The 26,454-nt window shown below is 39.0% G+C and overlaps 1 protein-coding gene across 1 annotated transcript; it reads right to left on the bottom strand.

Moving 5' to 3' along the window:
- Nucleotides 1–26,454, bottom strand: LOC133535642 (solute carrier family 2, facilitated glucose transporter member 11-like). The gene is made up of 12 exons (XM_061875605.1): nucleotides 26,283–26,454; nucleotides 25,902–26,000; nucleotides 20,626–20,786; nucleotides 20,278–20,402; nucleotides 11,965–12,094; nucleotides 11,751–11,899; nucleotides 10,333–10,520; nucleotides 6,569–6,679; nucleotides 4,186–4,287; nucleotides 4,033–4,108; nucleotides 3,819–3,946; nucleotides 1–434 (listed from the first exon to the last, which is right to left on the bottom strand). The coding sequence occupies exons 1-12, from the start codon at nucleotides 26,304–26,306 to the stop codon at nucleotides 222–224; spliced, it is 1,506 nt and encodes a 501-aa protein (XP_061731589.1). The 5' UTR covers nucleotides 26,307–26,454; the 3' UTR covers nucleotides 1–221.

Raw genomic sequence — 26,454 nt, forward strand, 5'->3', positions numbered from 1 at the left:
AAAGCTTTATTTGTATTTAGTTGAAAAGAAGAATGAATAAAAAAGGGAAATAAACATGTACGATATAATATTTATTGGATTACAATTAATACCTACAAATATTTAAGTCTCATACACATGTGTTCTCATTCACACGCACACTCGCACGCATGCAGAGCTTGACTCTAATATATGATTGCTGCATTATATCATCTTGTGTTGTCAAAGAAGATGAAAGGTGTCTAAAAGGCCGTGGACGCACACACTTGGCCCGCCTGATACTGACTTTGACCATGACCCTTGCTTTCCTGGTTCTTGAAGTTGAGCTTGTGGAACTCAGCGGTGATGGCCGATAAAGACTTGCCCTTGGTCTCCGGCAGAACCAGGCCGACGTACAGCGCGGAGAGCAGGCACACAGCGGCGAAAGGCACGAAACAATACTGGCGCATCTCACTCTGCCAAAGAAAACGAGGAGTTTAACATAGTGGCCGCCAGAGAGCGCCATAGTGATAGTGGTAAGAGACTGAAAGCGCTGTAAAATAAAATGACATTGTTGAAAACAATTATTTAAAAAAATCATTTGAATCTAAAAAATACAGAAACATATCTAAATAAACTATGTTATAAATAAAAGGAAACTGAAACCATAGAAAAAATAGAGAATTGAAAAAAAATCTAATGATTTGATGGACCGAAATAAATCAATATAAACAAAAAATACATTTATAGTATAACAGTTGAATACAATACAACATTCAATATTAAAGATAAGTCACATACTGGCAATCAACAAATAATTAAAATTGAGTAAATTATTCTAAAATAAAATGGGTGGACTGCACAAAATAAATCAATAAAAAGACACAAAAATAACGATCGAACAATTTAGTTAAAAAAGCTTACTTGAAAGAAAATGTTTTAATTATTTTAAGATATCAATCAATAACTTCCATTTAAATACTACAAATTAACCAGATTAAAGTATAATTGACTCTAAAAAAAAGAAAATTATGAAAAAAAGAAGAAAACAACAAATCTAAACTAACAAAAGGATAAATCACATATTTCTGATTAATGAATACAAAAAGGACTGAATACAAAAGGGAGTGAAAATAGTGCAAAATTGAATGACATTATTTAAAATAAATCAATATTGATATTTTCTGCGATCAGGAGGCGGCTTGTCCGGGGTGTACCCTGCCTTCTGCCCGAATGCAGCTGAGATAGGCTCCAGCGACCCCCCGCGACCCCAGAAGGGACAAGCGGTAGAAAATGAATGGATGGAATAATGAAATTTCTTGGCTAAATACAAAAACATTTAATTTGTTGAAGGAAGCAGAAGATAGACTGGGAAATTTAACCATTAAAAATAAAAATCACACAACTTGAACCATTGGATTATTAATATTTATGATTAAATTGTTTTAAAATAATCAAAATCACTTAATTGGTTGATTGATTAAAAAGAGACAAACTAGAATAAAATCACACAATTAGGAAATCTAATGATTGTAAAAAAAACTAAATGGAAAGAACAAAACAATTTCACTTAAATAGATAAATAAAGAAAGAAAGAAAGAAAGAAAGAAAGAAAGAAAGAAAGAAAGAGACTAATGCTGGTAAGGTTTTCACAATCTGAAACTGATATCGGTCCAAAATCAGAACAAAAACAGATGATATCACTTGCAAATAAAATGTCAGTTACATGCAGTCCTGCAGCGTATTTACTTATGCAAAGCTGGACAGCCAGTTAACATCTAAATGTCCTCCATTAGGCACACAAGGTTGTTTTTTCTTCTATTTTTGTAAATTCATTTACCAAAGGTAAACATGGTAGGCTATAGGCTACTCAAAGCTAGCAGCTACACAACAGCTAAGCACACAAGCTAGACATACACTATATTGCCAAAAGTATTTGGCCAACCATCCAAATGATGAGAATAAGGTGTCCTAATTACTTGGCCCGGTGTATAAAATCAAGCAGTCAGGTATGGAGACTGTTTCTACAAACATTTGTAAAAGAACAGTGATTTCCAGCGTGGAACTATTATAGGATGCCACCTGTGCAACAAATCCAGTCGAGAAATTTCCTTGCTCCTAAATATTCCAAAGTCAACTTTATTATAGGAAAAGTGAAGAGTTTGGGAACAACAGCAAGTCAGCCACCAAGTGGTAGGCCATGTAAACTGACAGAGGGGGGTCAGCAGATGCTGAAGCGCATAGTGAAAATACTTTCTGCACAATCAGTTCCCACAGAGCTCCAAACTTCATGTGACCTTCCAATTAGCCCACGTGCAGTACACAGAGAGCTTCATGGTATAGGTTTCCATGGCCGTTGAGCTGTATCTAAGCCATACATCAGCAACTCCAATGCAAAGCGTGGGATGCAGTGGTGTAAAGCACATCGCCACTGGACTCTACAGCAGTGGAGACGCCTTCTCTGGTGTGATGAATCATGGTTTTCCATCTGGCAATCTGATGGACTAGTCTGAGTTTGGAGGTTGCCAGGAGAACAGTACATTTCGGACTGCATTGTGCCGAGTGTGAAATTCGGTAGAGGAGGAATTATGGTGTGGGGTTGGTTTTTCAGGAGTTGGGCTTGGCCCCTTAATTCCAGTGAAAGGAACTTTGAATGCTCCAAGATACCAAAACATTTTGGACAATTCCATAGGATGGCACTTCAAGTTCATATGTGAGTAAAGACAGGTGGCCAAATACTTTTGGCAATATAGTGTACGTAACAAGTCTCCTCCATTGAAAAATAGTGAGGTCTAAAACAGCACATGTGTCAATATAAATATAATCAAACAAATATAGTTGCATATTACTTCCACAAACAGAGGCTACAAGGCAGAAGCATATTAAAAAGTATCCAGTAACAAATGTGTCCGCATCATTCAACTTACTGCATCATCATCTTAACTTAATACATTTTTTGAAACAATTACCATGCCACTTCCCCTACAGGCAGCATAAGTCAATTCCAGACAGATAATAATTAAATAGGAAGTCAATTACAGACAGTTAATAATTAAATAGGAAGTCAATTCCAGACCGTTAATAATTAAATAGGTTAGTGTTTTTCATAGCTACCATTGTTTTCTGTTTGACAAATTTCACTTTATCAAACCTTTTCTAATATTCCACACTAAATAAATAAATAAATAATAAATGGGTTGTACTTGTATAGCGCTTTTCTACCTTCAAGGTACTCAAAGCGCTTTGACACTACTTCCACATTCACCCATTCACACACTGATGGAGGGAGCTGCCATGCAAGGCGCTAACCAGCACCCGTCAGGAGCAAGGGTGAAGTGTCTTGCTCAGGACACAATGGACGTGACGAGGTTGGGATTGAACCAGGGACCCTCGGGTTGCGCACGGCCACTCTTCCACTGCACCACGCTATACACTACAAAATCATAAAGTACCTAAAGTACCAATGATTGTCACACACACACACTAGGTGTGGCAAAATTATTTTCTGCATTGAACCCATCATTTTTGATCACCACCTGGTAGGTGAGGGGAGCAGTGAGCAGCAATGGTGGCCGTGCCCAGGAATAATTTTTTGTGATTTAACCCCCAATTCCAACCCTTGATGCCGAGTGTCAAGCAGGGAGGTAATGTGTCCCATTTTTATCATCTTTGGTATTACTGAGGCGGGGTTTGAACTCACGACCTACCAACCTCAGGGCGAACACTCTAACCACTAGGCCACTGAGTAGGTTTCGTGATCCATGCTAATATCGTATCAGATGAATATTGGTATCGCCAATACTCAAGATTGCAATGATGTTCTGTTTACATTTTGTCTGGACAAGAGTACATGTACAAACCACGAGAAAGGGAAAGATCATTCCAACGATGAAGAGGTTAATCCACATCATGGAGCCAGCGATCATGTACGCCGCTGGCCGAGCCGTTTGATTGAACACTTCCGTGGGAAGAAGTCCTGTCACACCCGCTGGAAGAACAACATTGAAGAACGCTAGTAAGAATAACGAAGTGCAATAATCTATCCTGCGATGCGTGTGATGGTGCCACACTGACCTGGACCCATGCCAAAGCTGAGGATGTAAGTGAAGATGCAGGCCATGCTAAGGTACGGCATCCAGGATACCAGGTGCTGCGCTCAGCACATCACAACAAAACACGGTAACACAAAACAACATAACACACCGCAAATCCATCTGGTGGAAATACCTCGTAATACAGTGCGATGGTGAAGACAATCGCCCACACGGTCATGAGGATGAAGCCTCCCATCAGCAGGAACCTGCGACCTTTGCGCTCGATCAGCAGGTTCTGAAAACATGTCAAGATATCAACTTCTAATGTGGCTAACTTTTAGAAACATATCTCAGCACGACACAGTGTGTAATAATAAACGCAGCTTATTTTTAAGGCAAAGCGTTTCATTAAATTCTTCTAGGCATACTTCATATTTGGGCCCGTTAGTATACTTTACATCTTTGATTCATAACAATTCTCAAAATCAAACATTTTGAAAATTAAGTTTCACTGTTTTTTTCAGCACCTTGTGTTTGGGAGTCAATGAAATAATTAGTTATTTTATCATGTAAAAAAATGTTTTTTTATATTTTATTTAACTATATGTACAAACCCCAATACGGGTGAAGTTGGTGTGTTGTGTGAATCGTAAATAAAAACAGAATACAATGATTTGCAAATCCTTTTAAACTTACATTCAATAGAATAGACTGCAAAAACAAGATAGTTAACGTTCGAACTGGAGAACGTTATTTTTGGCAAATATTAGCTCATTTGGAATTTGATGCCTGCAACATGTTTCAAAAAAGCTGGCATAAGTAACAAAAAGACTGAGAAAGTTGAGGAATGCTCATCAAACACTCATTTGGAACATCCCACAGGTGAACAGGCTAATTGGAAAAAGGTGGGTGCCATGATTGGGTATAAAAGCAGCTTCCATTAAAATTCTCAGTCATTCACAATTTAGGATGGGGCGAGGGTCACCACTTTGTGAACAAATGCGTGAGCAAATTGTCAAACAGTTTAAGAACAATATTTATCATCAAGCTAGTGCAAGCAATTTAGGGATTTCACCATCCAAGGTCAGTAATATCATCAAAAGGTTGAGAGAATCTGGAAAAATCACTGCACGTAACCTTGAATGCCCGTGACTTTCGATCCCTAAGGCGGTACTGCATCAAAAAACGACATCAGTGTGCAATGGATATCACCCAATGGGCTCAGGAACACTTCAGAAAACCACTGTCAGTAACTACAGTTGGTTGCTATATCTGTAAGTGCAAGTTAAAACTGTACTATGCAAAGCGAAACCCATTTACAAACAACACCCAGAAACGCAGCTGGCTTCGCTGGGCTCAAACTCATCTAAGATGGACTGATGCAAAGTGTAAAAGTGTTCTGTGGTCTGACAAGTCCACATTTCGAATTGTTTTTGGAAACTGTGGACATCATGTCCTCTGGAACAAAGAGGAAAAAAAAACCCATCCAGATTGTTATAGGCGCAAAGTTCAAAAGCCAGCATCTGTAATGGTATGGGGTCGTATTAGTGCCCAATGCATGGGTAACGTATTCATCTGTGAAGGCACCATTAATGCTGAAAGGTACATACAGATATTGGAGCAACATATGTTCCCATCCTAGCAATGTTATCATGGAAGCCCCTGCTAATTTCAGCAAGACAATACCAAGCCACGTGTTATAACAGCGTGGCTTCATAGTAAAGGAGTGCGGGTACTAAACTGGCCTGCCTGTAGTCCAGACCTGTCTCCCATTGAAAATGTGTGGCGCATTATGAAGCGTAAAATACCACAAAAGAGACCCCGGACTCTGGAACAACTTAAGCTGTACATCAAGCAAGAATGGGAAAGAATTCCACCTGAACAGCTTCAAAAATCGGTCTCTTCAGTTCCCAAACGTTTAGTGAGTGTTGTTAAAAGGAAAGGCCAAGTAACACAGCCCCTGTGCCAACTTTTTTGCAACGTGTTGCTGTCATTAAAATTAAGTTTTTCAGTTTGAACATTAAATATCCTGTCTTTGCAGTCTATTCAGTTAAATATAGGTTAAAAAGGATTTGCAAATCATTGTATTCTCTTTTTATTTATAATTTACACAACGTGCCAACTTCACTTTTTTTGGGTTTTGTACTATGAAAATAATAATACATTTGATTTATTGAGAACTTTTCAAAAACGCAAAGACGCTTTAAAGGGTAAAACCCCCCCAAAAAACGAGTACATATAATAGCAAATAACAGTGAAAAAACAAAAACACACAAAACAGACCAAATGGCAATTAAAAGTTCATATAGAATGCAAGAATAATACAGATATAAAATATTAATGTATTTTAGTAATTGTAACACATTTAATTGACTTTATTTAAATGTATTCAACTTTAGACTGTTTCATTACCTGCATAAGTGAGGAGGATTTAGACATACAGTAGCCAACCCAATGTGTGTGTGTGTGTGTGCGTGTGTGTGTGTGTGTGTGTGTGTGTGTGTGTGTGTGTGTGTGTGCGCGCGCGCGCGTGCGTGTGTGTGCGTGTGTGTGTGTGTGTGTATGAAGCAACTTACACACATGATGCAGGCTGTGAATTCACACATGCCCGTGCCGATTGTGATATATTGGATTTGGTCATCACATACTCCCGCCTCTTTAAAGACGTATGACGCATAGAAGTAGATCTGCAAGACAACAGGGAGTCTTTTACGCGCTGAAGACCCTTCACAAGCACACACAGTTTTAGTCACTCAGTTAATTCTTTGTAAATCCGACAGGATTAAACTTAAACTTTGTGAACAGTCGGCACATTATTAGGTACCGTACATGTAATAATAACGCTAACTTTTGCTTAACGTTGTTAGGGAATTATTCACGAAACAATAGTTTTGTTATTCTGTATTGGGTAGCACTACTGACGCCATCAAACATCTGGAGCAGGGGTCCCCAAACTTTTAGATTCGGGGGCCGCATTGGGTTAAACAATTTTGTCCGGGACCGGGATGTGTCTATATATATATATATATATATATATATATATATATATATATATATATATATATATATATATATATATATATATATACATACATATATGTCTTAATTGGAATTATCCAGAGAATAGTGCTCGATACCGTGGTAAAGCGCAATATGTATGTGTGGGGAAAAGTCACAAGACTATTTCTTCTCTACAGAACTGTTTCATGAGGGGTTCCCTAAATCGTCAGGAGATTTATATATACATGTATAGATACATATATATATATATATATATATATATATATATGTATATATATATATATATATATATATATATATATATATATATATATATATATATACATATATATATATATATATATATATATATATATATATATATATATATATGTATATATATATATATATATATATATATACATATATATATATATATATATATATATATATATATATATATATATATTTTTTTTTTTTTTTTTAAATAACTATATATATATATATATATATATATATATATACATTAGGGCTGGGCAACGATTAAAAATTTTAATCGAAGTTAATCGCACTATTTCTCCGATTAATCGCGATTAACTGCATTGTATACGCAAAGCCCAATAATGAATTCAAAAGTAGTGTGTAGTGCACTTTTATTGGAATATTCTCCCACATGAACAAAAGCGCCAAAACATTTGTTGTGCAAACACAATTTAAATCAGTCCTTGTTAAACAGTTGCAGTTAAATAGCATATTTTATGAAAATCAACTCAAAAAATGTAAATACAAACATTTAAGCTTATTGCCACTGCCAGGGTATTTAAGTTATCCTGTTTGTTATGGAAAATAAATATAATCTACATACAAATCACTGAGCCACAATCATAACATCTGAACAGGCAATTTCTGAGGTAACAGCAGAAACATTTTTTTTTATCAGGGATCTTATGTTTAAAAAACCTATATTATAGGTAGTGGGCTGTTTTAGGGAATTTTTTTATCAAATTATCCGTAGTAGCAATATTAATAATGTTGTGTTTATTCTGCGTAGTGCACTTAAAATAATTATGACCATATCTAGGAATTGATATGATGGGAATTTTCCGATTGTTTGCTTGGTGCTTTGATAAACTGAACGCATCATATACATGGTACTATATTGTGATGTTATGAGCCAGGGAAAAAAAGAACTACCCTACTCAGCATGCAACAGGAGTGACGAGCATGCGCGGTAGCCCGGTATAGGTTGTGTGTCGCCATGGCGGCATCTTGTATGTTGTGATATGCACGCTCTGAAAGCAAACGTTAAGAACTCAGCCAACACTCCTCGCCTGCATTATTCATAAATAGACAGACAACACATATACTGCGCTGCTTCACAGGCTGCTGGATGTAGCCGGCAAAGTATTCCCATGCTAGCTAGCCGGTCTAGCAAACACGCGTCATTCAGTCCAAAACGGCCCGATCTATCCACATTCAGAATTGTCTGGCGGTCGTAAGTGATCCCGAAGTGAACACGCTGTAAGCCAGCCATGAAATTTGCAGAATTGTCCGGTATTTTTGCCAAATGTTCCATCTTTACCAAGAGCCCCTCGACGCCGAAGTACATCCGGGAGATGCCATCTTGTTAAGAAAAGGCGTTAACAAAATAAAAGCATGTAAACAACATACGCAAATGTGCGATAAAATAATTGTCGGCGTTAATAGATTGATGAGTTAACGCGTAATTAACGCATTAATTTGCCCACCCCTAATATATATATATATATATATATATATATACATATATATATATATATATATATATATATATATATATATATATATATATATATATATATATGTATATATGTATATATATATATATATATATATATATATATATATATATATATATATATGTATATATATCTGTCCATTGAGCCATTTTCCACAGCTTATCCCCTTTGGGGTCGCGGGGGGCACTGGTGCCTATCTCAGCTACATTCGGGCGGAAGGCGGTGTACACACTGGTCAAGTCGCCACCTCATCGCAGTATATATATCTATCTATATCTATATATAGATAGATAGATGGATACAGTAGATGGATAGATAGATAGATAGATAGATAGATAGATAGATAGATAGATAGATAGATAGATAGATAGATAGGTAGACAGATAGATAGATGGATAGATAGATGGAGGGATGGATGGATAGATGGATGGATGGATGGATGGATGGATGGATGGATGGATGGATGGATGGATGGATGGATGGATAGATAGATAGATAGATGGATAGATAGATAGATAGATAGATAGATAGATAGATAGATAGATAGATAGATAGATAGATAGATATATTCCGAGCGCCATGATGTCACGTTATCAATGGGAAAATGCATTTTTAGACAATATGATTTGTCTGAGCAGCCAGGAGACACCGAGAGTAACAATTAGTAGAAAATTGATTAGAAAGGACAGATTTTAAAAAACAAAAAAAATTAAAAATAAAATCTTTTATTATTTTTTTTTTAACTTGGAAATTCCCTTAGGCCAGATTTTGGCCAGATCCGGCCCACGGGCCATTATTTGGGAACCCCTGATCTGGAGGCCCAATTTCATTGTCTTCTTTTCATTTTACTTTCACTTTCCAAACATAACGCTAAACTTTGGAGCTGTTGATCCACTTTAATAAAGTTCTGTTACAACCACTTCACTTCCAATACAATGAAGCCTCGAGCATTGGCCCATACCGAAGTTAAGCCGATACAATATCAGCAGGAATCCTAAACACTTTAATTATTTTGTAGTTGGAAAATCAAGTGAAATTAGTCAGAAACGATGATAGTTACGAAAAACACCAACCTTGTGACTGAATGATGTTGTTTTTAAATTGAACCGAGGTGCTAATTAGTTTTTTGTGAAACCAAGTGGTCTCAATAATTCATTAAGTTAAGTTAGTTGAATGATGTGGACACGTTTGTTACTGGATACTTTCTAATACATATTTTATTTTGACAAATGCGCTGTTTTACACTGAATTATTGTTCAATGAAGGACACTTATTACGTATGTCTTTTTTGTGTGCTATTGTGTGCTGAGTTGTTGTGTTAGCTACTAATAACCGATAGCCTACTATTTTTACGTTTTGTAAATGACTTGACTATCCATCCATTTTCTACCTAGAATACAGGAAAAGGAGGAAATTTAAGAAGTGTCAATGAGAGTTTAAACTGCCAATCACAGCATTAATTTTTTATGCGACCAGCTGTAACCTTCTCCAATTTCCAATCAAGATGCAACATTCGATCCTGCGCGTGCGGTGTCAATGACATCGTGCAACATACTACACACCGAGTCGTTGCCGCACAGCTGCATAGCGCTGCTGACAACCATGACGGTGATGAGCTGCCAGCGCACCGTGCGGTCACCAAAGAGCTCCCAGGGACGCCTGGGCCTCAGGCCCTTGGTTTCGGCCTGTTCTTGCAGGATCTCGGCCAGCTCGCTGCTCTGGACTTCGCAGCCACGCAGTCGCCGCAGAGCTGAGGACACAACCTCAATGAGCTCAATGTGTTGCTTTTTATAATTTACTGATGAAGGTTGAAATATTTTTGGAAAAGCCAGCATTGTGACAAAAGTCCATCTATTCATTTCATTTTCTTCTGCTTAGCCGAGGTTGGGTCGCGGGGGCAGCAGTCTAAGCAGAGAAACCCAGACTTCCCTCTCCCCAGCCACTTTGTCCAGCTCCTCCCGGGGAATCCAGAGGCGTTTCCAGGCCAGCCGGGAGAAATAGTCTTCCCAACACGTCCTGGGTCTTACCCTTGGCCTCCTGCTGGTCGGACATGCCCTAAACACCTCCCTAGGGAGGCGTTCGGGTGGCATCCTGACCAGATGCTCAAACCACCTCCTCTGGCTCCTCTCGATGTGGAGGAGCAGCGGCTTTACTTTGAGCTCCCCCCGGATGACAGAGCTTCTCATCCTATCTCTAAGGGAGAGCCCCGCCACACGGCGGAGGAAACTCAATTGGCCGCTTGTACCCGTGATCTTGTCCTTTCGGTCATAACCCAAAGCTCATGACCATAGGTGAGGATGGGAACGTAGATCAACCAGTAAATTGAGAGCTTTTCCTTCTGGCTCAGCTCCTTCTTCACCACGACGGATTGATACAGCATTCGCATTACTGAAGACGTCGCACTGATCCGCCTGTCGATCTGACGATCCACTCTTCCCTCACTCGTGAACAAGATTACGAGGTACTTGAACTCCTCCACATGAGACAAGAGCTCTTCCCCAACTCGGAGATGGCACTCCAGGCGAGAACCATGGACTCGGACTTGGAGGTGCTGATTCTCATCCCAGTCGCTTCACACTCGGCTGCAAACCAATCCAGTGAGAGCTGAAGATCTTGGCCAGATGAAGCCATCAGGACCACATCATCTGCAAAAAGCAGAGACCTATTCCTGCAGCCACCAAACCGGATCCCCTCAACGCCTTGACTGCGCCAAGAAATTCTGTCCATAAAAGCTATGAACAGAGTCGGTGACAAAGGGCAGCCTTGGCGGAGTCCAACCCTCACCGGAAACGGGTCCGACTTACTGCCGGCAATCCGGACCAAGCTCTGACACCAATCATACAGGGAGCTTGAGCTCTCCCCTCAGGACATAAGTCATTCATAAGATTTTTAAATGGCTTTGAAATAAGGACAATTCGACCACATGCACGAGCTAATGAAAAAATACAAAATTGTTTTTGCTTTCTATTGAGATACCCACCCTTGATGCAGGCCTCTTTGTCCTCCTGGTCTATGAGTAAGTATCTGGGGCTTTCTGGGAACCACGGCAGGGTTAGGAGCTGAATCAAGCCAGGAAGGGCGTTACTGGCAAGAAGATACTGCCAACATGACTCGCTGCCCAGAATCTCTCTACAAGCATAAGATTCTACAGTTATTGTGCTTTTTCATGATCATTATCAGAACATCATCCTCACCTGAGTCCCACAACTTGTCCCAGCACCACACCAAAGGCTGTGAAAACTGCAGAGGACAAAGCCACGGCCCCTCTCAAGTGCTTCGGTGCACTCTCTCCAAAATACATCGGCTGCACGTTCATGCTGATTCCTGCAAGACAAACAGATTAGGGAATTATAGTTCTTTGTACTGGTGGTCAACAACCCTTGGCTCTCGAGCCACATTTGGCTCTTTAGTGCCACCCTAATGGCTTCATGGAGCATTTTTTTTAAATAATTGAAAATGGAGAAAGAGGGGGAAAAAATACAAACAAACGTAACAGTTTGTTTACATGTAAAATCTTCCACTCCTTCTTGGTCTCATTTTGTCCACTAAAAGTTTTATGTTGTGCCTGAATGCTGCAGAAAGGTGAGCTTTGTTGACCTTATTAACTTGTTGGAGAGCTAATCAGGCAAATTTGGTCAGAGCATGACTGCAAGCTAATCAATGCTAACATGCTATTTGGGCTAGCTGCATGTACATAGTGCATCATTATGCCTCATTTGTAGCTATATTTGATCTCATCTAATATCCTATATCATTGTATATAATTTAGTTTTGCATGTTTCAAGTAAGGACTTCACGGTGGTAGAGGGGTTAGTGCGTCTGCCTCACAATACGAAGGTCCTGCAGTCTTGGGTTCAATCCCAGGCTCGGGATCTTTCTGTGTGGAGTTTGCATGTTCTCCCAGTGACCTTGTGGGTTCCCTCCGGGTACTCCGGCTTCCTCCCACTTCCAAAGACACGCACCTGGGGATAGGTTGATTGGCAACACTAAATTGGCCCTAGTGGGTGAAGGTGAGTGTGAATGTTGTCTATCTGTGTTGGCCCTGCGATGAGGTGGCGACTTGTCCAGGGTGTAGCCCGCCTTCCGCCCGATTGTAGCTGAGATAGGCGCCAGCGCCCCCCGTGACCCCAAAATGGAATAAGCGGTAGAAAATGGATGGATGGATGTTTCAAGTAATATTGGCTGCATTTCAGATAGTTGTGTGTGTGCCATGTTGTTCCAGACCACAGCAAACATTACCTAGCTTGCCAAAGATTGTAATAAATCTATTAGAAAAAGACAGCCTGCCGTTTTCTTTAACTTGGACACACACATCTATAGCCTTGGCCATTACAAGACAGTCATTTTAAGGAGCTATCTCACCTTCTAATTTACTAATGGTCTCTAATGTTGTAAAAATGTGTAGAATAAATATTACTTTTCAACATTTCTGTCAACGAAGATTTGCTTCAGCCTGCGACACATAGTCATTTTGATAGTAGGCTATTATAGCTAATAGACACTTATATAATGCATTGTCTTCATCATATCACATATATAAGACTTTAGGAGTCATTTTGATAGTAGGCTATTATAGCTAATATAGACACTTATATAATGCATTGTCTTCATCATATCACATATATAAGACTTTAGGAGTCATTTTGATAGTAGGCTATTGTAGCTAATATAGACACTTGCATCATGATTTGTCTTCATTATAAGACTTGTTTACAACTTTTCAATTTTTGCGACTCCAGACAGATATGTTTTTTTATATTTTTGGTCCAATATGGATGGCTCTTTCAATGTTTTGGGTTCCCGACCCCTGTCTTAAACGTAGTGTACTGAAGCATAGCGTAGCGCAGCACAGCGTAACGTAACGTAGCTTAACATAACATAGCATAGGATAGGTGTCCAAAGTGTGGCCCGGGGGCCATTTGCGGCCCACATCTAATGTTTTAACGCCCGCGGCACTTTCTAAAAATACTATTAAAAAAAACAAAAAACATTAAAGTGAAGTAAAAGAGCTAACAGGTGAAATCTAACAAGAATATGTTGCAAAGTGGACTTCACGGTGGCAGAGGGGTTAGTGCGTCTGCTTCACAATATGAAGGTCCTGAGTAGTCAGGGTTCAATCCCGGGCTCGGGATCTTTCTGTGTGGAGTTTGCATGTCCGTGGGTGCCCTCCGGGAAGTGGCTTCCTCCCACTTCCAAAGACATGCACCTGGGGATAGGTTGATTGGCAACACTAAATTGGCCCTAGTGTGTGAATGTGAGTGTGAATGTTGTCTGTCTATCTGTGTTGGCCCTGCGATGAGGTGGCGACTTGTCCTGGGTATACACCGACTTCCGCCCGATTGTAGCTGAGGTAGGCATCAGCGCCCCCCGCAATAAGCGGCAGAAAATGGATGGATGTTGCAATGTTGACTCTAATAACTACGGTTGTTAACAGCAAAATGATGCGACCGAAAATTCGGTTTAAGAAGTGGGCGGTTTGGCTACACCGGATACAGCCCCCTCAATCAATCAGATTCAGTTGTGCATCCTTAGGTTAATCCAGTGCAGACACATGAACCGTTTATCATGACAAACTAGAAATCAGTTGACGGTTTTTGTCTTAAAAACTACACGAGAGCCAGGGTTGTCCGTGGAAAGAATCACGTTTCCGTGTTTTGTTTCTTGTGTAGCTGGAATCGAGAATAAAGGTAGACACGTGGACCAGGTGTCATGCGAGACTCAAAATCAGTGGAGAGTTTATCTTTAAAACAACGAACAAATCATGGCTGCCCGCCAAACAATTACCCGCAGTACACGTTATGTCAACATCGCGGACCGCCTCCATCATATTGTAACATCCCAAGTAATAGCGGAACAGACAGATTCCCAGTTTGTCTTTCCTTATTTCACAAAATGCATCGTTCTCGTACAACGGGCTCAATTTCAGTGTCTTGTTCTCTTTTCAACTTTACTTTCCCCTTTCAACTCCGCAACACACGTCACTTCCCATCCTTGTCCCAGAAGCCCTGCCTCCCCAGTCAAGCCATTCGCTAGAACCTGTAGGCGTCTGTGACCACACTGACTTGACTTGACTCATGGAAAAGAAATATAATTGGCATGTGTTTGCCTTTTTACTTTATTTAAGATCTTTAGGGACATATTATACACAGTATGTTGTGTTTCAAAATGTGAAAATACTGTCACATTTATAGAATTTTTTTTTTTTTTATATTTGAAGATGAATTTGCCTCTTGGTGTTCTCATTCATCAGGTTATTTTTATTCTCATGGCATTCAACTGATCAGTTTTATTAGAACACGTTTGGCCTCTAGTTCGAGTAGTTTTCATCTGATCATGCTCATAAACCTAGCTTGGACAGATCTGGTCTGAGCGCTGGGTGCCAAGGTCCTAACTATTTATCGTCTAACATGAGGAGACAGGTATGTACAGGAATGAATGCACATGTTCTTTTGTGGTGTAAAAAAGAATGGGTCAATCAACAAATGTTAACCCTAGACTCGAATCGTTCATACATCGTATCAAATCTTATTAAATCGTTCATACACTAAATCGAATCATATTGAATTCTTCATACACTAAATTGAATCTCATCAAATCTTTCTGTTTTATAAATAAATTGTTTTTAAATCACATCGTAACCCATGTATTGAGATGTGTATCAAATCATCCGTCACGAAGAGATTTACATATCCACTAATGACACAAAGCTGGTATGCAAGCAGTTTTTCTTTAAAACTGTCACTTCTCAAAAATAATACCGGTAATAATGACAATAAATAAAAATTAATTTTATGAATTGTTGATCTTTTCAAGTTTCCAATTAATTCACATCAAATTAGTGCTGGCGATATATCGATGTACTCGATATATCGCGGGTTTGTCTGTGTTCTCACGCAGTTAATTTTAGCTGCTGGCATTACACTACAGGCACTTCCCACTCTTTCTTGTCTCTCCTTCTCACAGACAGCAAGCGCACCTTTCTTATATACGTGACAATGTATGAATTGCCCATCCTTCTTCTATTCTCTGTCACAATTTTTCTAACCATGCGGAACACCCTCCCTGATGATGCATTGCTGTTTGGCACGCACAAAAGTGCTTTCATCAAATGTACTAGAGTCTGGAATCTTCCATCTCTACCTAGCATTGCCCAAAACCGGTCAATCTTTGCTTCCTGAGGAAGATCTTCACTGCCAAGCAATTGGTAGTCCACTACTTTTTTCCGGAGGTTATCCAGCTCCAATCGCAGCTGTGGCTTGGAACTTACAAGCGTATTTCTTCATCTTACTCGTCGTCGGCGTGGCCATGGCTGTATCTTCTTTGTTCTTCTGCACTCTCTAAAAGCCGTAGAAGTTATTGTCACATATGCATGTACAGTAGATGGCAGTATTGTCCTGTTTAGGAGTGTCACAACATTGCTGTTTACGGCAGACAAACTGCTTTACGGTAGACGAAAACGTGACTGCCGTTGTTGTGTGTTGTTACCACGCTGGGAGGACGTTAATGAAACTGCCTTACAATAAACCCACATAAGAAACCAAGAACTCACCCTCGATCATTCTAGAGTTATAACGTCATTGGGCAGGCATGCTGTTTATATTGTGGGAAAGCGGACGTGAAAACAGGCTGTCGACACGTCACTCAGGGCCGCATGGAGCTGGAGGGGGCTTGGCCTCCAGCGCCGCCTGAATTCCGGAAGATTTCCATCCATCCATCCATTTCCTACCGCTTATTCCATTTGGGTTCGCGGGGGGTGCTGGTGCCTATCTCAGCTACAATCGGGCGGAAGGTGGGGTACACCCTGGACAAGTCGCCACCTCATCGCAGGGCCAACACAGATAGACAGACGACATTCACACTCACATTAACACACTCGGGCCAATTTAGTGTTGCCAATCAACCTATCCCCAGGTGCATGTCTTTGGAAGTGGGAGGAAGCCGGAGTACCCAGAGTGAACCCACGCATTTACGGAGAGGACATGCAAACTCCACACAGAAAGATCCCGAGCCCAGGATTGAAACCTGACTACTCAGGACCTTTGAATTGTGAGGCAGGCGCACTAACCCCTCTTTCATCGTGAAGCCCATTTCGGAAGATTTTCGGGAGAAAATTTGTCCCGGGAGGTTTTCAGGAGAGGCGCTGAATTTTCGGGAGTCTCCCGGAAAATCCGGGAGGGTTGGCAAGTTTTCATACGTATATGCCCTTGCGGAACAGAGAGGTAGCAGCATAGGTAACGTTAGCTGTGGTGCGAGTGGTAATACGAGGGAAAGAAGGTGCGAATCTGGTAACAAATGAAGGAAGAATTAATTCCCAAGAAAAACAGCAGGCTGTCCATCGTCTGGCGGTAGTTTGGCTTCAAGCGGAAATATGTCGAACAGACAACCGTAATTTGTCAAATGTGGGGAAAAATCGTTGCTACAAAAAGTAGCATTACTACTAATATGTAGCATCATATGAAAAGTCACCTACGAGAGAATGAAGAATGATTACTCCGCATGTCAACATCTCCATTCAAAATGCCGAGGCAACCATTTCCACATCAACACGGTATGAAAAAAATAGTGAACAATATAAGGAGATAACGTCCGCAGTAACCAACAACATAGCGATTTGATTTCCTATTATGCAGCTCATTTTGTATTTGACAGTTATTGAAATATCTTTTGTCACATCATGCACAAACGGGCACTTTATTTGTTTTACACTATTGTAGTGGCGTTCTGTACAAAAAGTGCACTTTAATTTAGTGTTGTTTTGATATGTCATCTTAGTGACATCATGCACAAAAGTGCACTAATAGCTTGTTTTAAAATGTCTCCGACATTCTTGCACTTTCTGTTTTGAAATGACATGAATGTTTGTGCCACTGCTTAATAACTGTTTAATAACTACAGTTTTGGTCAATTGACTTAGTTGTTATTTCCCTCTCTGCATGAAAGTTTAAAATGAGCATATATTAGGATAGATGGATAGATAGATAGATAGATGGATGGATGGATGGATGGATGGATGGATGGATGGATGGATAGATAGATGGATAGATAGATAGATAGATAGATGGATAGATAGATAGATAGATAGATAGATAGATAGATAGATAGATAGATAGATAGATAGATAGATAGATAGATAGATAGATGGATAGATAGATAGATAGATAGATAGATAGATAGATAGATAGATAGATAGATAGATAGATAGATAGATAGATAGATAGATGGATGGATGGATAGATAGTACTTTATTGATTACTTCAGGAGAGTTCCTCAAGGAAAATGTAGTTTAATGCAGTATGAACAAGAATGTTTTAATGTAGACACATAGAATCATCATACTGCTGTGATTATATGCATCAAGTGTTCATTCAAGGCTAAGGCATAATATGGAGGTATATATCGTGTATCGTGACATGGCCTAAAAATATCGAGGTATTAAAAAAAGGCCATATCGCCCAGCCCTACATCAAATATTCCACTTTCAAATCTTTTTTGGGGAAAATGTTGCATATTTGCCATATAAAAAACTAAGTTTTCTTTGAAAAAAGGGCATTAAACAAACAAACAAAAACATGTTAAAAACTTTTTGGGGGTAAAATACTACACATTTTGTATTTTTGGCATTATAAATTTACTTTTTATTGACAGATCTAAAGTTGATGTAGAGATTTGAATGTTGAATATACATATATATTTTTTGGAAACATTTAAATATGAAATAAGAAAAAAAAAATTATGACCCGGACCCTTTTGGCTCGCCGGGACTAAACTTGAGGGGAGCCGTAAAAGTAAAAAAAAAAAAACGCGATGTATTGTATTGGTTTTGAAATTAAATAATTGTAAAAGTGGCTGCCACATGGTTTGATTTTTCAGTGTGTTGCCCTCAGTGGAAAAAGTTTGGACACCCCTGATATAGTACAACATATGATAGCATAGCATAGCATGGCATAGCATGGCATAGCATGGCATAACATGGCATTCATTTACCATGAATTGATTAACGTGGACCCCAACTTAAACAAGTTGAAAAACTTATTCGGGTGTTACCATTTCGTGGTCAGTTGTACGGAATATGTACTGTACTGTGCAATCTACTAATAAAGTCTCAATCAATCAATCAAAAAAAAGCATAAAAGTAGAGCATAGATAACATAACATCGTATAGCATAGCATAGCACAACATAACTTAGACTTAGTGTATAGATCACATAGCAGAGCATAGCTTAGACCAGGGGTCACCAACCTTTTTGAAACCAAGAGCTACTTCTTGGGTACTGATTAATGCGAAGGGCTACCAATTTGATACACACTTAGATAAATTGCCAGAAATAGCCAATTTTCTCAATTTACCTTTAATAAATAAATCTATATATATTTAAAAAATGGGTATTTCTGTCGGTCATTATGTCGTACATTTTTTTTTCCTTTTACGGAATGTCTTTTGTAGAGAATAAATGATGAAAAAAACACTTAATTGAATGGTTTAAAAGAGGACAAAATACGAAAAAAATAAAAATAAAATTTTGAAACATAGTTTATCTTCAATTTCGACTCTTTAAAATTTAAAATACAGCCGAAAAAAATGAATAGAAAAACTAGCTGATTCGAATCTTTTTGAAAAAAAATTAAAAAAATTATGGAACATCATTAGTTATTTTTCCTGATTAAGATTAATTTTAGAATTTTAATGACATGTTTTAAATAGGTTAAAATCCAATCTGCACTTTGTTAGAATATATAACAAATTGGCCCAAGCTATATTTCTGACAAAGACAAATCATTATTTCTTACAGATTTTACGGAACAAAAATTTTAAAAGAAATTCAAAAGACTTTGAAATAAGATTTGAATTTAATTCTACAGATTTTCTAGATTTGCCAGAATATTTTTTTTGAATTTTAATCACAATAAGTTTGAAGAAATATTTCACAAATATTCTTTGTCAAAAAAACAGAAGCTAAAATGAAGAATTAAATTAAAATGTATTTATTATTCTTTACAATAAAAAAAAAAAAATTGAACATTGATTTAAATTGTCAGGAAAGAAGAGGAAGGAATTTAAAAGGTAAAAAGGTATATGTGTTTAAAAATCCTAAAATCATTTTCAAGGTTGTATTTTTTCTCTAAAATGGTCTTTCTGAAAGTTATAAGAAGCAAAGTAAAAATAATGAATGAATCTATTTAAACAAGTGAATACCAAGTCTTTAAAATATTTTCTTGGATTTTCAAATTCTATTTGAGTTTTGTTTCTCTTAGAATTAAAAATGTTGAGCAAAGCGAGACCAGCTTTCTAGTAAATAAATACAATTTTCAAAAAAGCGGCAGCTCACTGGTAAGTGCTGCTATTTGAGCTATTTTTAGAACAGGCCAGGGGGCTACTCATCTGGTCCTTATGGGCTACCTGGTGCCCGTGGGCACCGCGTTGATGACCCCTGGCTTAGACCTAGAGCATAGATAGCATAGCATAGCATAGCATAGCATAGCATCACATATAAGCAAAACAAACTTACCTGCATTTATTCCAATAAGGACACGTGATAGGATGATCATTTCAAACGACCCGGCGGCACGACTTGTCAAAGCCAATAGAGCGCCGCTTAGGAGGAAGATATTGTTGAGCAGCAGGCATTTTTTCCTACAATAGAAGATTTGTGTCATAATTGTTTCATAAATTGCACTTGTTGCATTTCAAATTTTCAAAACTACATGTAGAGTGTCCCAGTGCTGTCAGTCAGAGAAAACTTAACCATTGTTCAATTAATTACCATAATGTAGTCCATTTGTATATGCCAAAGTCCAAACACATTAAACATTAACTCTAGTCTACTTCATTCTCGAACATGCCTCATCTGCAGTACCTCCCAAAGCGAATGGACATGGGTCCGGCAATGATAGCCCCCACTAAGCCGCCTAACGAGAAGATGGAGACGATAATGGTCCAGATCAGAGTCACCTGGTAGTCCTGCAGCTGGATGGCCCAGCGCTCCACAAAGGTCTCGTTGATGAAGGTCTGAATGAACTACAAGAAGACGCCATCACAAACGTCACAGTTAGTTTCCTCTTTGTACACACTGTAAAGGTTGTTGTTTGTAACAGTCACCTTAAACAATGTTTAAAAAAATACATATTTATGTCATGTAATAATTTAATTATTGGATAAGTTTTCACCATAAGGTATGTTTTCACTCATCAGAAAGCTACTTGCCCAATCCAACGACCTATACCACATCTCAGAACAATTTGATATTGTGCAAAAGTTTTGCAAAAGTTACTGCTTCATGAACTTAACTTAATTAACTATTGTGGCCAATAGTCAAGCCACAATTATAAACATACAGTAAATCTTTGTTTATCGCTGTTAATTGGTTCCGGGCCGTACCATGGTAAATTTTTGTCTCTCATGGACATTCACTTGTTGTTGTGAACTTTGGACTAGCGACAGTAAATACATCAAGGCCGCGGAACAGAGACACACTATGGGCTTATACACACACACACACATGTCCACAAAAAAATATATACGCCACACATACACCCTCCTGTCCCCCAATCCAACACCCTCGACGCAAATCCCGTAGGGGTGATGAATGGATGGTCAGCGCCTGAGAGCTGCAACCTACCACCATGACCTTGAACTACATTCCCTCTGTTGCTAGATATCTCGGGATGTATGTTGTAATTTTTATATATACTTTGCTATGGAGGTTGTTTCTCACTCCGAACTGGGCCCCTTTAGGAACCCAGTCTGGATTGTATTTTTTTACTCATCCGTCCTCAGCGTTTACCTTTTTCCCATCTTTTACGGGGCGCCTTATGGCGACCCATCAGCATTCTTGTTCTGTAACCCTGAACACTGTTTGTTTGTCTAATCTTGAACAGGTTTGTGCTGAAAACAAAGTTTCGTTGTACTTGTGCAATGACAATAAAGACCTACATAACCTAATCTTTTGCTTGGGAGGAATAATTAATTATAAATCTAAACATGTTTACGGCCTTCTAAATATGATTTTTAACATAAGGGGCCTCGAGACATAAAATAACACCCACATAAACACCTTTTAGACCAGGGGTAGGGAACCAATGGCTCGCGAGCCAGATGTGGCTCTTTTGATGACTGCATCTGGCTCTCGGATAAATCTGAGCTGACATTGCTTAACATGATAAGTAATGAATAATTCCACTTGTAATCACAGTGTTAAAAATAACGTTCAAAATATAAAACATTCTCATGCATTTTTAATCCATCCATCCGTTTTCTACCGCACCTGTTCAAGAAGTTGCGTTAAAGGTAAGAAGTTATTTATTTATTATTGGTTAGTGTGGGACTTGCCCTCCTGGGGGTTCTTCAGACCACCAAGCACCGACATGAGAGCCTGTTTCAGGGTTACAATATTGTTTTATTTTTCAATCAGTCTCTCAGTTGCTTTCCAGCAATTGTCTTTTTCTCTTTCGTTCTCGCTCACGCTCTGGCTCCAGCCCCAGCCCCAACCCCGTCTCTCCTCCTGGCTGCTGCTTATAACAGAGCGACAGATGATTAGATAACAAGGCCCAGGTGGGCCATCTACACACCTGTCGCTGATTTCAAGGCAAATCCTGGCAACACCCCACTTCGCTGCAGGCCCGCAGGCCACGCCCCCTCCACATTTAGCTTCAGAATAACAATGTTATTACAAAGAATAAGAGACCTATTATACTCTAAAAATGTTGGTCTTACTTAAAAATGCAGTTGTGTTCAGTGTTAAAAAATATTATATGGCTCTTAAGTAAATATATTCTAAAATATTTGGCTTCTTGGCTCTTTCAGTCAAAAAGGTTCCCGACCCCTGTTTAAGACCAAACCTCTGGGCAAATTAAGGCCCGGGGGCCAGATGTGGCCCGTTAAGCTTTTCAATCCGGCTCGCCGGACTTTTCCAAATATTATTTTTTAGATAATTAGGATGGAAACTGTAGCCGCCATTATGATATGCAGTGATGTTTTCAAATGACCCTAAGTCTTGAACTATACAAAGTATTTCAATGGTTGGAATCTGCGCTTTTGCAGGATATCACCAAATCACCGATCAACAATCACCAAAATTATTCCTGAGCGTGGTATCAGCTGTTGCTCACTGCTCCTCTCACTTCCCAGGGGGTGGAGCAAGAGTATGGGTCAAATGCAGAGGGTAATTTCACCACACCTAGTGTGTGTGTGATTATCAGTGGTACTTTAACTTTAACTTTAACTTTAATATACTAGTTACCAAGGTAATCTAATGAGTTACAATGGTAATCTAATTAGTTACTATGGTAATCTAAGTCACAGCAGCTCAGACGAAGCACCAAGCAGTGTGGAGTGGGAAGTGTTTCCAGAGTGGCCAGCATGAAATACGGGTGTCAGGGACAGACGCGGATGGAGATTTTTACAACTAAGTTCTAAAGCTTTGTGATAAATCAGATTGTAGGTGGGGTTTTTTTTTACCCTTTGCGGTCATATTTCTGTGTTTTTTGCATTTTTGTTGCATTTCGCTTGACTGAAAAATATGTCAATAGGGAGGGTGTGTGATGTTCAATGTTGTCAATATTCAGTGTTTTATCAAACATAGGTAATATTGTAAACCCCACATTCTTTATTTTCTCGGACATTCTGAGTGTCTCATTCAGTAAAAAAAGTTGAAATTCCATTCTGTTTTTAAGGCGGTCTGTCATAACGCTTTTAGCATTCAATCAGACATTATTGTGAACTTTCGTATTAGTGTTAGTAAAAATAGATATACCGGCCCCCAGACACATTTCTTTCTCTAAATTTGGCCGCCGAGTCAAAATAATTACCCAGGTCTGTTTTAGACTCATTTAATCCGGTAAATGAATGCTACCTGAGGCTGAGACAATCAGTGGCCATGATATTAAACAGCACTCTCTAATTGGTTTGGTTTAATCTCGTGGCCGATGTTGATACAGATGTTACTAGTTTAATTTTGCCTCAATTTTCACTTTAGGAGTGACAACTGCGTAAAGAATGCCAGACCGACCTGATAAATCCAAATGAGAAAAAGATTATACAGTATTATCTGCTTGCAGGCGGTACCTGGTGGTTGTTTGAGCACACTGCAGTTAGTCCTGGACAGTCCCACTCCTCAATGTTGAGTCACATGCAAGATTCTCACAAGAATGTGGCCAAACTAATCGCTTATTTTAGGCCAAAAATATATTTCAAAACATACATAGCATGTTACTAGACACCGCGCTGTGCCCGGGAAGGGCCCTGTTTTGCTCGAAGAAGTGCACGTAAAATATCAAATAATGAATGACAGGGCGCTTCATATGAAACCTATTCCAAGCCTCTACCCGCTTTGTCACTGATTAATATAGAATGCAATATTCCCACTGTTCTACATGGCATGAAGTATATAATTGAAATGCGGTCAAATTGATGTTTTATCCTAAATTTATTTTGCACTAAAAGTACACTATTGAACAATTTATTACAAATGAAAGACATGCACCTGGGGATAGGTTGATTGGCAACACTAAATTGGCCCTAGTGTGTGAATGTGAGTGTGAATGTTGTCCGTCTATCTGTGATGGCCCTGCGATGAGGTGGCGACTTGTCCAGGGTGTACCCCGCCTTCCGCCCGATTGTAGCTGAGATAGGCGCCAGCGCCCCCCGCGACCCCGAAAGGGAATAAGCGGTAGAAAATGGATGGATGGATGGAATGTGTTTCAGTAAAAATCCTCTGAAGAACCTCTTCACTCGTATTTTTGTGTGCTACTTTATTAACCTGCTTTTTGGGGGGTACTTGTGGGAAATTTTGAAATAAAGGAAAACACAAAAAATTGCATCATTGGCTTTATTTCAACAAAAAATCTTAGGGTACATTAAACATATGTTTCTAATTGTAAGTTTGTCCTTAAATAAAATAGTGAACATATAAGACAACTTGTCTTTTAGTAGTAAGTAAGCAAACAAAGACTGCTTATTTAGCTGCTGACATATGCGGTAACATATTGTGTCATTTTCCATTCTATTATTTTGTCAAAATTATTAAGGACAAGTGGTAGAAAATTAATTATTAATCTACTTGTTCATTTACCGTTAATATCTGCTTACTTTCTCTTTTAACATGTTCTATCTACACTTCTGTTAAAATGTAATAATCACATATTCTTCTGTTGTTTGGATACTTTACATTAGTTTTGGATTATACCACAAATTTAGGTATCAATCCGATACCAAGTTGTTACAGAATTATACATTGGTCATATTCAAAGTCCTCATGGGTCCAGGAACATATTTCCGGAGTTTATAAACATAATATAAATGAAAAAAACAAAACAAAAGAAGATGTTGTGATGCCAAAAAATATAGACGTAATCATAGTAGTATTGACTAGATACGCGCCTGTACTTGGTATCATTACAGTGGATGTCAGGTGTAGGCCCACCAATGGTGTTTGTTTACTTTGTGACACAGGTGAGCTACGGTGTGAAGTGAAACATGTTTAACTATTGCTCGTTCTCCAGGGATGATACTTGTAAGAAACATACTTTATTTGTCGCCATGGAGGCGAGGATTAGTGTTTTAGAAGTAGTTAAAACACTGCCGACTGCAGCTGAATTTTAGCCGCTAGCTAGATAGCCATGTATTTAAGCACCTCTTCCTGAGAGCATTTCAGTGTTATAACTTCACCTTTATCGTTAGTTTTCCAGCCAAAATGTGTCCGTTCTCCCTTTTCTGTCCACACACTGTGTCTGCTTGTAAGTACTCCGTGATTGCGCGCTGCCGAACATGCTCCTCTGCTCGTAAACCAGCAATGACATGATGTGACGACGACGGGGGCGCTGGGTGGTGGGGGGCCAATATTTTTCAGAGGCGGTATAGTACCGAATATGATTAATTAGTATCGCGGCACTATTGTAATACCGGTAAACGGTACAACCCTAGTGCATGTACGAGCCAGTCTGCCCCACACAAGAGGATAGAGAAAAATAAGAAATGTATTGACTAAAACAGAATAAAAATGGTGCCTCGCAAAGCTCTTGTAAACTTCTACCATTTATGGAGATATCCGCTGACTTAGATAAGGCAAAATACATTACTATGTAAATAAATGTGTGTAAATAAATAAATAAAACACAAACAAATGTAGCAACTCACAGTCGTTGGAGCATTCATGATGGCCAGGTTGTATCCGTACTGAAGTGTGCCTCCAATGGCTGCGGAAGCAACCATCAGCACCAGAATCAACGAACTACTCTGTGAATATCAATTTAATATCTATTAAAGCATTTGTGAATTGTGTGGAAGTCCAGCATACATTCTTGGCCATTGTAACATTCTTTAAACATAAGCTGCATGACTGAATTAGTCCCAGAATAAATCATATGTAGAGCTTGTCCAAAGGTTCCTGCTGCTTAAACCCTCTAATAAGTAGGCAACTATTCCTGTGATGATGTAACTTTTATACTGATTATCCTTTGTTCATTTTATTGCAAGCCACAGCAAGCAAAAATAATAGACAAGCTTCATTGGACTTACCTTTTGTGGCCCGGCGTGTGACATCTTCAAGTTACCTTCTCCCTGCCAGTTAGTTGGAGCGCCTCTGACAGGTCCACTTGCAGACCCACGGGTCCTGAAGCAACTCTCTCATACCTGATTGGCCGCTGCGATGGCAGACGTCCTGTTTCACTTGCTGCCGGTTAAAGAGAGC

The sequence above is a fragment of the Nerophis ophidion genome, linkage group LG16 (genome assembly GCF_033978795.1).
Source record: "Nerophis ophidion isolate RoL-2023_Sa linkage group LG16, RoL_Noph_v1.0, whole genome shotgun sequence".
NCBI lineage: Eukaryota > Metazoa > Chordata > Actinopteri > Syngnathiformes > Syngnathidae > Nerophis > Nerophis ophidion.

What these genes read in the sequence shown, in the direction of transcription:
- LOC133535642 (XM_061875605.1), bottom strand. Translation starts at nt 26,306, where the DNA reads ATGTCACACGCCGGGCCACAAAAG. An exon ending in ATGTCCATTCGCTTTGGGAG is followed by an intron (nt 20,403 to 20,625) that starts GTACTGCAGATG and finishes CTTCTATTGTAG; the next exon opens with GAAAAAATGCCTGCTGCTCA. An exon ending in CAGCTTTGGCATGGGTCCAG is followed by an intron (nt 3,947 to 4,032) that starts GTCAGTGTGGCA and finishes TTGTTCTTCCAG; the next exon opens with CGGGTGTGACAGGACTTCTT.